Raw genomic sequence first — 15,521 nt, 5'->3', positions numbered from 1 at the left:
CCTGTGAACTGACCTATCTTGGGAAATTCTGTGGGTAAAAACCAGGATTTCTCCTGAGATAAAGTCTTTTATTTCGGGATCCTACAGACATACAAGCTTGTTGTCCCACTTCAAGTATCTGTAAAGTATCCAAGATTTTTCCTGTGATAATACATTTAGTCCTGTGATAATATGGGCTAATTCAAATGAATTGCCATTCAAGCTGCATGTGTAGAGGGCTATACTGCTTCCAAGTGAACTTGGATCAATCAGAACCAACTCAAATGAGATGTCTGTTTCTACCCTAAATGATGGTGCAACAAGACTTCTGGTGCCAAAAGCTTGTTAAACGCCAAAGTTCCTTATCCCTGTTCTCTCTTGCTCCACTGTTTTCTTTGCTGAAGAGATAGGGCATATAAAAGTAATCAGCATCATTCAGCAAAAGACTTCATCCTCTATTGCTGCAGTACAGAAGAAAAACACCCACAAATCGCACACCGCTGGTTATGACCCATCACCCATCCCTTGAACCTATTCGGAAAATACTCAAAAAATTGCAACCCATATTAGAAAAAGACCCTATTCTTAAAAAAATCTTCCCAGAGCCACCCATCCTAGCCTTCAGACAAGCACCGAACCTTGCCAACCTCATCACAAGAAGCAAACTTCCTCAGCCCCAGAACACACCAAAAGGATCCAGACCGTGCCATGACAAGAAATGCAAAACCTGCCCACACATCTCCACCACCTCCACTATTACTACACCCCACAACAGAGCCATCAGCATCCCTGGATCTTACAGCTGCACCTCCAGGAATGTAGTATACCTCATCCAATGCACCAAATGCCCTGATGGAAGATATGTAGGAGAGACCAGACAACAACTGCGCACCAGAATGAATGCACACCGGAAATCCATCAAAGACAGAAACACCCAATTACCGGTGGGGGCACATTTCTCACAGGAGGGCCACTCTCTCTCCAATCTCTCAGTCCTGATCCTCAAGGGAAATTTACACAACACATCCCAGAGACGAGCCTATGAGCTCCATTTCATCAACCTGCTGGATACTAGAGATCATGGACTAAACACAGACATTGGATTTTTGATACATTACAATCTGCCTGGCAACTGACTCCCCAGCCCAGCCCAGCCCAGCCCCTGGCTTGTTTACTTTTCATTCCATCCAGGAAGAGCACACACCAACTGCTGCAGCGTCCTTAGCCTGACGAAGGGTTTTTGAACCCGAAAGCTTGCTTAATAACTATTCTCCAACCATTTGGGTTGGTCTAATAAAAGATATCAAATTCACCCAAGGAACCTTGTCTGCCTTCATCCTCTATTGTAATTCCAAAGGTTCCTAGAAGATTTTTTTGTGTATTCTGTGCGTGATTGATCACAATTTGCTGGTGGGGTTGAATAAAGCAAAGCCCCCTGTTCCTTCATGAATGCAATGGATAAAGAAGTAGAAATATGTTTAGTAGTAGTTGTTACTTAAATAGAAAGAACAGAGAGGACTATTAATAAAGGATGTCTGTTCTGTAATTAAGCCTGGACAGCACTGGTCATATAAACCCTTGTAGGACACCATCCTTTTCTAATCCCAATGCAGGGAAGGATGGTCAGGGAAATGTAGCAATTGCTTAATGCACATAAGCAATTAGTACATCTTTAGGTGAATTAATCCACTGATCATAATGAACAGCATACAAACGTGCCCCAAAATTTTAAGACAAGGATCAGGCTGTCTAATTTAGCCCTAAAATTAAATCAAGAGATGCTCTACCCCGTAAGTAAACCATATTTTCTGTAGATTAAAGCATGCTAAACAGTAGACCACTTTATCTATGTAGATTAAAATATTAGAATTGTCCCTAGAGACAAAATCTCTTACCTGTTTCCATTCTTTTGATGCAACCCAGACCCCCAATACCTTGGTACGCCTAGATATTTCAGTTTATGGGATTTAGTCCATTTCTGAACTAAAAATACAAATAAAGACATGCACATTAAAATTTCCTAATGAAGTCTTCTGCAAAATGTTACCTAAATCATTTTGTTTTGGTATCCACATAAGATGTGATCATCATGTGACAATGAGCGAACCATGTATATTAGTAGGGAGCCAAATAATTGTCTACCTCTGGCTAATTCTGGTAATTCAGCTGTAACAGGGACACACTGATGATCACACAGGCAGCTGTAAAGTGCCTCTTTTCAGTTTCAATAAAACTAATACCACTGATGGCAACATGCCCAAAATGTAACTGTAAGACAACATTTATCACAACAAATTCACATTTTCCAAAATTATTAAATGATGTCAAATAAATTCTTCTTTTCAGACAAATAAGTGAATCTTATTAAATCTTCTTTTGGTTTTAAACACTAAATCCTGTTTGTTCTTTTGATATTATAAGGATGAGGCCTTCTAACATGAAAAAATTACAAGACCATGGGTTTTAGTTCAGTAACTCCTGCTTATTAACAATTATCTTCAGTAATTACCCATTTAGAAAAAGAAACATCCATTTATGATTAAAAGCATTCTTAAGAAATGTAAATGAATACCAGTAGTTCATTTTAAAAAATGGATCTAAAGAGACTTTCTTGATGAGCTAGATAACCCATTTAATGTTAAAGAGTACCACTTAGCTTTTATTTTATTAAAAACCTCGAGAGAATTTATTATTTATAGGAAAATGTGGGCTTAAAGTTCAATCAAAATGTCTAATTGACTGCTTACTTTGCTCTGGTTTGGCAGCTCGCATGTAGAACTTTAATTCAGAAAAAAGAGGTCCATTCTGGCTGGGTTCCTTTAAAATAAATTTTAGTTAGAGTTGGTTAAAGTTTTAGCTAACGAAATCAATTACTCTGAAAATCTTGACGTGTTGCCCTAAGATTATTCTTCTTCCCTGCTTTGGATATTGATAATTTTTCAAGAATCTGGTCTCTGAATAAATAAACATGACAACAGAAGAAGTGGCTAGAAAGTTAAAAATACTTTTCTCCACAATGAAAGGTTAAAGAGTACCAAATTAACTGAAAAATCTTCAGAAATATTATTAAATGTTCACAGCAGCAGCTCTACAAACAGTATTAAGTATACTTTCACTATCTTCACTTTCTCCAACTGAGGCTATTGTATTCTGAACCCAACAACATTGCAGTCATCCTCACAACGGTCTCAACACTTGAAATAATTTGAAAGAGCATGTACCAAGTAATCCTTAAATACACTCTTGCAATAAACCCTCTCTTAGAAATCCTGTTTATGGAAGAATGTCTTTTTAAACAAAACATGTATGTTCTTACTTGTGTATTGGCTACCACATCTTAACTCACAACAAAGTCCTAGGGAAAAGCAAGGTAGTTTGTAGCTTTCATGTTAGCCAATCAACACCAACACTAAGGAGGAGCCTATGACCTAACTCAGCCTACTAACTCTAACCTATGGTGTGTTTTGCCTTTAGTAAGATTCTAACCTGAATTAGTTGGAGCATATTAGCTTAACTCTGCCCTATAGTGACACCTTTCATCAATAGTATATCTATGACTAAAACATTTGCTGCCTGAGGGATGAGTTTAAACTGATACTTAGAAGAACGCTTCCACACAACCAGCCAAGGTATAGTGTGACTACAGGCATCAATTATAGCCAAGTAGAAGCCTCAAATGAAGATTTCCATACCATGACATGCTTGGACTTCTTGTAAGTGTAACCCTACCTCTAAATTTCCCAACTTAAAAATGCTGAATTTAGAGATAAATTACAGCTTCCTTAATTTTAACTCTTGAATTACTGATACATATCCAACCTTAGCTCCATTTCAATTGAAATCTTTGTCTTAGAACTTCCTTAGCTCATAAAAATTAAAACATTTCAAACAAAAAAGTGTTGTATGAAATATTTCATAAATACTTCTAAAACTGCCATGTGACATTATTAATGACCTGAACATGCATAGTTCAAATCTTAAAAACTGTAATTAGTATTATTTAAGTGCAAATTCAGTGGTATAGATGAGAAGTGTTAACAGCCAGACTGCACCAGTCATTGAATCTGGGTTTCCAGCTGCCTTGCATCACCAGTTAAGCACAAGGAAGATAAAGTACACTGGTGAATCTGCCCTTGATCCAATTAGGGATTCCTTAGCTTAATGACTCCCTGCAAAAGCAGAGGACTGGATTCAATGACCCAAAAGGCCCTTTCTGGTCTTATTTTCCTAACTTATTATTTTTATATAAAGGTATCTCCAGGAGACAGGTATTATGTGTAAGGCAGGGCAGGAGAATTCCATTCACCAAATCCTGATACCACTGAAATTTTAGGACTCTTCTTTGACTTGTTTCTATTCTTCCTGCACTGCTGCCAAGACTACATTCAGTAGATGTCTATAATCACTAAGGCCGCAGAGCCAATGTAGGCAGCCTTTCAGCACTGCCTATGACAATGGTTCTCAACCAGGGTGCCATGACACCCTAGGGTGCCACAAGATCCTTTGAAGAGTGCAGCAAAGCACCGGCACTGGCAGGTGTGCAAACTAGTACACATTATTCACAAGATAAACTCAGAAGAGCAATGACAGTTGGGCTACGTTATCTACTAATTAAAATACTGGCACATGTCTAGTTTTCTTAATCACACAGATAGATCAATAATAAGATTAATCAATAATTTAACTTAGTTACAAAATAATATCTTCAAATATGGTCTATGCACAAACAATTATAAAAAAGAACTGGAGTGTTTTTCTACTACTACATAAATTCCAAACAAAAAAAGGCTAGTGTCAAATTTCTTAAAGAAATTTTCATAAATTATTTTTAGCGGACTAACAGATTCACTTCTAAATGCTCGGAAAAATAATTCTATAGGCAGAGCAAGTGCTGTAATTTGGCAGGCATACACAATATTTTTCATACATAACAGAGGTTAAAGTCCTGTTTTAGCTGTAAAGCAGAATTCAGCCTTAATTATGAAACTGAAGTTAGCACCCCCATAATAAACATAATTCTAAATACAGATAAATGCACATGCTATGCTGCGATGATTAAGATATGAGGTTTAATACCACAGTAACAAACACCTAAAAAAAAAGACCTGGACTAGCAAGTATATGTTCAGTTTAAAAAACTGACTAAAATTTGACTAGAAAATTCAATAATCCTTTCTATTATGGTGTAATGTCAAAAACACATGAACTATTTTCTTCTCTCTAGAGAAAATTTTAAGAATTAATGAAATAATGCTATCTGAAAAACATCAAAAATACTATTAAACTTTATCTCTCCTTTTTCACAGTGACATCAGGAATTCCATATTAAAAATATTTCTTCATTAGTAAGACTGCAAAATAAAATATTCAAATACTACTACAGTAAAAGCCCTGTTATCCAGCATTCTACCAGCCGGAATACTCTATTAACCAGAATTTCTGGCCGGCTGGATGGACACAGAGGGATTGGGGGGGGGAAAAGCTTGCATGCAGCGGCAGCTACCACCACACTTCGCTGCTGCTGCTCCACATCCGGCCAAAACATCAACCCTGCACTGCCACGGTTCCACCTCTGGCCGCTGCCACACCCTCCCCCCTGCCTGGCCAAAAACCACCGGCATCAGGTAACCAGAATTTTTAGATACCCGGCATCCCCCATTCCCCACTCATGCCAGATAACAGGACTTTTACTGTATTTAGACATCAATATCATAAGAACTAGATGTCAGATACTACACCAATTTCTATCCTGCTTTAATAACTTACCAATTTTAAGAAATACTGTATGAAAACAATTTTCTTCTGAACACTAACAAATCTTAGTTTACTAGTCAAATATTGGTGACTTGACTCCCAAGACATCAGAAACAAGGCTTTTACCAAGAATTGCTACCAAACAGCATATGAAGACAGCAAAAAGGTCTGGTATTTGTGTAGGCAGGCCCAATGCAAAGATGGGGGTAGTACATATTTCCCAATGACCCAAACACGGGTAGAAAAAAAAACTAGGAATGAAAGCAAGTAACCATCAGGAAGCTCAGCAACAGGGGTACTGCAAATTGTGACATAAAGAGGATTGCAACATTAAAGTGAAATAGAAAGGGCTTGAAGGAGCTCAGGAGGTTGTGTTTACTAGATTCCCTGTTCAAGGCAGAGGACCATCCCTGTCTAACCTCTCTCAGTACTAGATAAAAATACTGAAATGCTATTCCAATTCATTATATCAAATGTATACAGTTATACTGTTTTACATGTACATGCTGACACTAGTCTCAGTTCTTCTGTGCTGAGTTCCAACTTGGCACATGCTGGGAGCCCAGAATCAAGTCAGTTACAGCTTTGTGATTCTTTATCATTTTAGATAATTGTGGCAGAAAAGTTCTTCCATGCCTGTACCTTTTCTCATTCCATGATCCTTACAACTGATGGGGTAACTAACATCAGTGATACAGTACACAGAAATACTCCAGTAGAAACTGACAAAGAAAATGTATCCATTTTGGAGTACTCAAGTAGATTGTTCTGAATAATCTGGGATACTGTACCAACTACCAACCAATCCATCACTAACAGCTCCTAAACCAAGGGTGGCCACCTGGGGCACACATGCCACAAGTGGCACAGGCAGCCTCTGTGTGGCACACAGAAGAGAAGAGCGAGATATAAGCAGCACAGTAGCAGGTGGGGCAGGAAGCAAGAACAAGAGCAGGAGTTTGGGCAGGAAGCACAGGGCAAAGAAGAGAAAGCAAAGCAAGAGATCGGACAGAGGAAAGGGATCAGAGTGGCACTCCAGAAGGGTACGGGACTAATTTATGGTACACCTGCCAAAAAATGTTGGCCACCACTGTCCTAACTTATCTCCCTTCATACAGTCTCAGGTCTCAGATTCGTGTGTGTCCACCTGGATGTCTTGCCATAAATTAATCCAGTCAAAACTGAACTGTGGACCACCCATCCCCTGTATTCTCTGTTACTATTAACATCATCATTCTGTGTCATTTGAGTCTTTTGTTACAGGTAGTCTTTAAAGACTCATTTTTTGCCTGTCATATTGCCCTGCCTTTCTCCATAATATTTGGTGTTCCTTCTTTTCTAAAAGAAATCCAAAACTTGTCCAGGATTTCACTCTCCTGTGTACTGAAAGGAATCTATCCTTCTGTTACCTAAAGTATGACTGACTGTCTTTCTTCCATCCTTTGCAAGTTATTTGAACTTTCAAATGGTATATCCCTGTGTTTGTAAAGCAATCTATATATAGCACCACAAAGTCCTGATCCCACACTGGGGCTTCTGGGCATCTGCACATTTCTTGTACAGAAGTCACACACACACACAAAATGATGTAGTATATAACTATTATAACAATATATAGCAGCTTACAGCATGTCACACATTACATATGCTATACCAAAACAGCCATTTTAAAATTTTGAAATAAAGATTCAAGTTTTCTCTTACCACTTTTACAACATAAGATGCATCACTGCCAACCGATTTTGAAGAATTAACATCAGCTGTTAAAATATGAAGTGTTCATCAGTAGGATGAGAGACAACCATCAAAAACAAAGCTTCTACTTGCTATGTCATTTGTTTAGCTATGCCACAAAGTAATTATACATTAGCATGAATAATTTTCAGAATCTAGGCAGAAGAACTGTATCAGATTTAACCAACTTAAATTTCTGGTTGTGAGTTCTCTCTTGCCAGGGCGGGAGGGAGAAGCTTATTGCAAAATGATAATGGAATGCTCTTATTAAATAGTAGTTACTCATTTAAAGACAGATAGAAAAACACAATATGGGTATACAACTTGCAAGAAGCTATCAAGTACTTATTTTGTCTAGATGCCATAATAACCAAAAACAGTCTTTTTCTTCTCTTCCAGCTATTTGCTATCCCAGCTGCCACTTCATAATTTCCATAGAAGTAGATTTACTGAGTGATGGAATACCACAATGGACAGTTTAGGAATAACAGATACATAAGGACGTGCTTCTGTACAAGTAGAGAACGAGATTAAACAATGTCTGGAACATGACATGGTTGGGCTTATATAAAAAAGCAACTAATAATGTGGGTAACTGTCTAACACAAGGAGAATGCCACCTTTAATAAACATTAGGAGCTTAGTCAAAACCATGCAGCAAAGCCAGGCTTCTCTAGCCACGATCAAATTTGCCAGTTCTCTTGACCAAGTCTTCTCAGAAGAACGCTGTCACCTTATATTGGTGCCCGATCATTTTACTAGCATCTTAGATCAATAAATGATTTTGTAACCCATGAACTACTATATGAAATTACAGAATTCAGTGCAATTGTATCACAAGTGGAAGGGAAACATCTTATCACATATCTAATGCACCACATAGTACAAGAGCCTTATCACTATCTTCATCTTAAAATTTTAACCATTCAACGTTCATTGGAAGAACAGAATCATAACATGGTGCCCTCAGCAGGAATCCCCAGGGTTCTGTGAGGACCTCACTTCTATGCCATCTATGCAGAATACATTTTGGAAATGGTGCTAGATATAAGAAAAAAAAATTCAAACTTTTCCCTGGAAGTTCAAGTATCATTATAAAGTGAATTTTGTGACAATACCCGCACAGAAAAATGCTCAGATATCTACAGATGGCTCAGTAAACTGATCATACAATAATCAACATGACCTATGGGCAGCAGTTCAGATGCAAGTCATCCCAGCTAAAGCAGAAAGCTCTGTTAACTGGTCAGTGGCTTGCACGAAGTGAGCTGACAATCTTAAATTTTGTATTTATGAGCTAAGTATCCTCTTAACAAAAAAATACCAGCATAAGACAGAACAAACATCAAATTACCATGGAGACTGAACTATCCATAGATAGGTCTGCTAAAGTAAGGGTTGAGACACTGGCAAGACAGCATAGTTATGTTTGAATTGCTGTGCCCATGCCATCAATCTGGCATCATCAACAACCACTAGAATTACTTCAGAAATGCTCCCTAAGAAGTAATTAAGTAAGAAAATAGAAGCCTGTCCACAAACATTTAAGTGATATTATAAAGGAACAAAATGGGTTATATATGAAGAACGTTACCAGTAAAGATTATAGCTAATCTGTCACATGAATTAGCTGAGGTTAAACCAGTGACTGGATGCCACAGTCCCCTGGTGTGTCTTGATATCCTTTTAGGGGTGATGCATACTGTAAGCTGTATAAATATGCCACACGAAAGGAATCCAGAGATTTGAAATAGCAATCCATAGTGTTAAAAACATTCAGACCTGTTGTGTTCTTTTCTGAGTTCTTTGCAACAGAAGAATTGCCGTATCATTTTATATAATCAAAAAAACAAGTGAAAACTAAAAGCTGGCATTTTCTGAAGGGCCTATCAATGGGTGCTTTGAACTTACTAAGGCAGTGGTTCCCAACCTTTTTAGACTGCGGACTGGGAAACCATAGACCAGCAAACTGCGGACCGGAAGTATAAAAAAGGGTTGGCTACTGGTCCGCAGTATGTCGGTCACTTCCAGACTTCCAATCCAGCAGCCAACCCTCCTGTGGACCGGCAGCCAACCCTTCATGACCCGGGGGTTGGGAACCTCTGTACTAAGGGCTTACTCAAATTTGAAAAGGTCAAGAACCACTGAATTAGACTAAGACTTGAGGGGTTTCCATATCACATACTCCTAACTATGCCTCAATGTCTTCTAATATTCTCATTTTACCTACACTTCTCCCTTTTGCAAGAAATAAAAATATTATGCTGCAGCTGACATACATAGCCTTCCTAAACTAGGAATTGTTGGGGTGGGGAAAGGATGAAGGGGAGGAGGCTTTAAGGACCCTCAACTTTAAAATGCTCTGTTTAGTACACACAAGCTTACCAAGATATAAACGTCCAAAGCCACCTTGCCCTATATGCATGCCTAATTTCCACTCTTTTTTTGATGTATCTGTTAACACCTCTCCTGGAGCAAATTCTTCTGCAAGCTTCCTCTTCGCAGGAGCTCTTTTTCCAGATGTCTTCTTTATATAAGGCATTTTCACTACAAAAAGTAATACAGGGTTATACACTGAGCAGATTTACTTTCACACTTTTATTCTACTCCATATGCCGGTTTTTATACTTTCTTTTCCTCATGACAGACTTCCACATAGTAACTATGAGTTGTTTAAACTGCCAAATTGTTACTACAAAAATTCTTTATGAATTTCTCAAAGTAATCCTGTCAGCATGGATTCTAGGTGAAAAAACAAGCAATTTCTTCAAGAATCAGGAAAAATGGCTCTAATGAAAGCAATTTTGTAGAAGAGATTTTTTTTTATTTGAAGGTTTTGCATAATTTGATACATGCTACAGAATTACAGCTATTCACATGATAATGCATTGTGATCCAACTATATGAAAAATATTTTACCTATATTGGTTTCCTTACAAGTAAAACTGTTGAATTCACTAATTTTTAATACAGCTTAAGTATTTAAAAAAATGGAATCTCAACTGTTCCACAAAAGAATGCACTCCCTCGTATTTCTCATTGACCATTATCTCAGCAGTTTAGTTTCTAATAACAATTTCACAAAAGATCAAATACCTGTCACCACAGTTAAAAATGTCAGAGAAGTGTTCTCTCACAATTATGTTCAACAAATATGAAAGTCCACTTATTGTTTCAGAGGATATTTAAAATAATCCAGAAACAACAGAGCTGCAATGTTCTTAGAGGATTCTGTCCATCTCTCCCCATCATCTCCAGGTACTTTTCCCCAGTCCGCAGATCCCTTTTCTGAATATCAAAATGCTTCTTTTCCCCTAAGACAGCTCTTCTGCCTTGCTAAGGCCTAAAGAACTCTCCTGGAAGGAAAGGCAAAAGATAGTTCCTACATGTGTAATTTTAGATAGTAGAGCCACATTTGAATATCCATAGAACATGTAAACCATGTCCAGCACAGATGAAAGTATGTAGTAGTCACGTTGAGGAAGGAAACAGGGGTATTTAATCTCTAAATTACTTCTAAAAAGGTTGTTAGGTATTACTGCACAAAACTATAGGATCTGAAACTGTCTAGAATTCATGAAATGCAATGATTTAACTCTAAACTGCTCTCCAAGATTCTCATAAAACAAAATTTTGTTTCAGATATAACTGGACAGCTGAGTCTCTTTACTCATCTTAAAACAGAAACAACATGTTATCCATAATTTTCAAATGATCCTTGTAAATGCTGTCTCTTAATACTTCAGTTTCTCTCTTCATTAGATTCAAATTTTCCCTCCATATTTTTAATTGTAGAAAAACAGAACTTGTGCTTTCTGCCCAAACTTAATCTCAAAAATAGCATGGCCAGTCTGAATGACAGAACGAGCTGCCCCAGGCACATAGAGCTATTGTGCTTACCTACAATTACATTCTCAACTTAAGAAAATACTTTATAGACTAATACTGGCACATTTTCTCCTGGGACAATGACAACTTCTTTGACCGCTTTCTACAAACTGGTAAAATGTATATATCATATATGATATATAACATTATATATCATATATACATATTAGCTTCATTCATGGAATATTATGGATGTATTTCATCTTGGTAATCTCATCATAATTCTGCTGCTGACAAGCCTGTTTGGAGGGGACAAAGCAGTTTATTTTGATTAGCTCCATGAGAATGACAGGTGAAGAGTGGTTCCCCTACCTCCAGTTTTACTTGTCCACCATACTCTCAGTCACATACCTAAATAGACTGTAAAGAACTGAATTTCTGATTAACATCCCCTTAAGCCACGGAAGTGAAAGCTAAGGATGGACAGTGAATATCGACACTTGGGAATCCTGCCCTTAAATAAACAAGATATTCATTCATAGTTTCTGGGATGCCCATGCTCACACCCGCTGCTAGGATGGCACCATGCCTACTCATAGGTTGGTCAACCTATCACTAGGCCACAGAAGCCAAGCAAAGATAATTTTAAATGGGCAGTGTGCAGAAAAGTAAGCATGTTGAAATGTTGCAAAATAACTGTCCTCTGTGGATGCAGTGGCTCATTTTGTATCGGAAAATGCAAGAATCCTTTATGGTACTAAAAACAGGAAGATTTGGGGATTGCATGCAGTTATACAAGAATAAGTGCAATGTAAAAAGAATGAAGAAGGTATGAAAAACATGTTAAACACAGCAGGAAGGGAAAGACCTTTTTATTTCTAGTTTTGTTATTCTATAACACTTTCTACCTAGAGACCAGCAAGTCTACCAAATAAGATGGATCATTGGCCTAAGCTCTCCACATTTAAAGCTCCTTACATGAGAACAACTACTACTCAACTTCTACTACTCAACTTGCTTATTCCTACTAACCACCAATATCTTTATATTTAAAAAATGACTGTCAGCCCATACCATCATAAAATGGTTTACAAACTTGGATGCAGAACTCATTCGCCTCCTGAAAAATACCACAGATATATTACAATACAATGCCAATAGCATTTTAGGGCAGAAAGCAAAGATGACAACAAAATGAAACTATGTTGGGAGATTTAGAAATAACTGAAGATAAATTACTTGAGCTAGAGTCACCATGATGCCAGCATTAACTGTACCTCTTGAACAACAGGTGCTCAGTTGAGGATATCAGAGCTCGCTCTCATCCAAACAATGTAATACCAGACTGCATCATAAATTTAGCACAGACTCAGCATCACCTGCTGAATTGGTCTGCACCACCTTCTGCAGCATCAGTGGTTGTGTTAGTTTATCATATCTCCCACCTCAAGGGAAAAGAGGCCTTATGGCAAAAGCACAGCATGTTGGGAAATGCAACCATTTATCTTCGTTTCATTTAAGGTTCACTTTCACCTTTCTTTGTCTCCATGATCAATAAATGGAAGTACTGCCTGTCTCAGAGGGATAGTGAGGGCTAATTCATTAGTGATTGCAAAAAGCATTGAAATCCTTGGTTATCTTAAGTACCAGAGATACTTGTCCCTCCTTAGTTATGTGACTAGACAAGAACATATTTTCAAGGTATATCATTGTAAACAGCAGCATTAATATGGCGGTGACCTGCTCTGGCCTTGAATAGCTTGAGAAGCATAGACTTTGCACCTAACAAATATGAACAAATTACAGCAGGAATCATGATTTGTTTAGTCCAGCCTTCTCAAACCCTCTTCTTTAGCGTACATGAAGAAAAGAAGTATTGAGTGTGCTATTTTGACGTATGCAGGCAATTCAGTATCAATAGTGCTATTAGTGAAGTTATCTTTATAAATGAAGCCTGGATTGGCATTCTTGCTGCTACTTTTTTGCTCTCAAAGCGAACTCCAGTAGACAATTCCCAATTGGTGTTTTCTTCCTTTCTCAATAGTCTAAAATGAATATAAATCAAATTTATTTTAAGGAGATATTTTTCCCCCGGGCGACAACTCAGGATGTTGAATTTCTCCCTGATCTGGTTCTTTTATCCTCTACAAATTGCTATTTTAGGCTTGTTTATCTCAGTTGGACTTCTTTCAGTTTTCAGCAGACAAGACCATGCTGCTGACCTGCTATCCTTTTAGTGAATAGACAGTCCCAGCAAGACCAGGAATCCACACGTCATCAATATTGTTCATAAAATCAAAGCAGAAATCTTCAAGTCTGATCGCAAACGCGCGCGTGTGCACGTTCACACACGTGCGCACACACACAAACAAAAAAGAAAAAAAGTTTCTAGAAACTTTAGACCCGTTTCTCATGTTTGGCATGACTTCCTTTTATTCCCCGCTGCCATTTCCCAAAATAGATGTAATTTTGCCCATTTTAAAGAAAGAGGTGCCAGCACAGCTACACCATCCTAGATATTTCCAGTGTCAACACAGAGTTATCACCAGGGATCCTGGGTTTCTCCAATTTAAAAAAAAAATCCTGCAATTTTAATTTTCAAAAAGTAACCCCAAGTCCACATTGTTCCATGATTTAAATGAAACACCGCTAATACGGAGACATATACATATTGTGGTGTTTCATTTTAATTACAGAAAAATGTGGATTTGGGGTTACTTTTTTTTTTTTTAAATAAAAAATTGGGGATTTTTTTTTTTTTAAACCAGGATCCCTGGTTATCACAGAGATAAACAATCTAAATTTTACAAGACACTTTTTGGCTTTCCCTCAGGCCACCTGGGATGTTGTTAATGCTGACGGTGAACCGGTTGGCAGCTGCCTCCCCCCCCGGGGCCTTGAGACATCCCCGTCCCTCGATACCTGCAACGGAGCTAAAAAGGGCGACGCCCAAATGGTGACCTACAAAATATTTTAATCGCGCCACAGAAAAAGCCTGGGCCACTTGGACACGGCCACGGCCGCTCCCTCGCGGGGAAGGGCCATTCATCGGAGCAGGCAGGCGCAGGCGGGGCGATCCCGCTCCGAGCAGGGCTTGGACTAGAGGCCCCCAGCCGGGCCGAAACCGGCTCCGCGCCTTCCACAGCCATCGAGCCCTTCCCCCATCCCCCATCCCCCGCGCGCAGCCCCCTGGCAGGCGAGGGCCAGGCCAGCCCCGCCGCCCGCCCGTCAGTCAGTCAGTCACACCACGGGCAGCCCGGCCCGTGCGCACCGCGGTACCTCCCGGCGACTCCGCCCGCGTCGTCCGAAATTCCCGCACTGCGCGCGCCCTGCGCCGCCCGCCCGCCGAGCCGCGCCCCCCCACTCCGTTGCCCTCTGCCATTGGCTGCCTCCCGCCGGCCCCCGCCTACCAGCACGCGGCGCTTCCCGCCGGCCACCGTCCGCGGCCCCAGTGCACGCTGGAAGCGGTAGTTTCCGGTCGTTCCGAAGCGCGTTGGCGCAGCGGTGAGGCTCGCTGGGGGGCCGTGTGCAAACACCCGCCGGGCTGGCGGCAGCCAATGGGAGGCGGCCTGCGGGCCTCGCTGCGCTGGGCCTCTGGAGCCCGGGTCAGTCGAGTCGCTGCGGTGGTCCGGGGCGTTTGGGCTCGGTGCGCTGCGCTCCCCACGGAATGCAGACACTGCCATAGGCAGGAGCCCGCCGCGCTCTGCGCCGGCCTCCCACTGCTCTTGCAGCAGAGGCCACGAGCCGGGCTGTGCCCGGGGACACGGCTGTGCGAGGGTTCCTGCTTTAGTGCGCTGCACGCACCGCACAGCAGAGCCTGGCACCCAGACCAGCCCCGCCCCCACCTGGCAGGCGGGCGCTCAGGAGATAGAAGGAAAAAGTAAAAGGGACTTGAGGGGAGACCCCTGCTTGGGGCCCAGGGACCTCCGCAGACTCCAGTCACGGTTGCCTGGCAGTCAAGTTTGCAGCCACCCTTTCTATGGAGAATGGAGCGAGGCCCGTGGTGCCCCACCGTCTTGGCCGGTGGGATGGATGGGCAGTGCCCGCCGTGGGTCCCAATCCAGCAGCCAGGGCGGTTGCAGAGGGGCCCCATCCAGCCATGTGGAAAGAGCTTGGCCTGGCTCTGATCCGAGCAGGGAGGGAGTGGGGCTGGCAGTATGGCTTGCTGTCTCCCCTGACACCAAATTTCCCAACTGGTTGGATACTCTGGGCCGGGGGGCAGCCCC

The 15,521-nt window shown here is 40.5% G+C and overlaps 1 protein-coding gene across 6 annotated transcripts in view; it reads right to left on the bottom strand.

Annotated features, from left to right (window-relative positions):
• Nucleotides 1-14,664, bottom strand: part of VRK1 (VRK serine/threonine kinase 1) — a 49,008-nt gene extending 34,344 nt beyond the window's left edge. For 2 of the 6 annotated variants that reach the window (XM_019481605.2, XM_019481606.2), the window contains exons 1-4: nucleotides 9,853-10,014; nucleotides 7,438-7,493; nucleotides 2,727-2,796; nucleotides 1,875-1,962 (exon numbers count right to left, since the gene is read on the bottom strand). In XM_019481605.2, the coding sequence (XP_019337150.1) occupies nucleotides 1,875-1,962; nucleotides 2,727-2,796; nucleotides 7,438-7,493; nucleotides 9,853-10,009 (371 nt within the window). In that variant the 5' untranslated portion in view covers nucleotides 10,010-10,014. Of the gene's footprint in view, nucleotides 1-1,874; nucleotides 1,963-2,726; nucleotides 2,797-7,437; nucleotides 7,494-9,852; nucleotides 10,015-12,369; nucleotides 12,416-14,566 lie in introns of those variants that run through there. The other 4 variants (XM_019481608.2, XM_019481609.2, XM_019481607.2 and 1 more) reach the window with 4 other exon arrangements.
• Between the last annotated feature and the right edge of the window lie 857 nt (nucleotides 14,665-15,521).

The sequence above is a fragment of the Alligator mississippiensis genome, chromosome 2 (assembly GCF_030867095.1).
Source record: "Alligator mississippiensis isolate rAllMis1 chromosome 2, rAllMis1, whole genome shotgun sequence".
NCBI lineage: Eukaryota > Metazoa > Chordata > Crocodylia > Alligatoridae > Alligator > Alligator mississippiensis.
The sequence above is the reverse complement of the archived record's forward strand: the minus strand, read 5'-3'. Positions and strand labels throughout refer to the sequence as shown.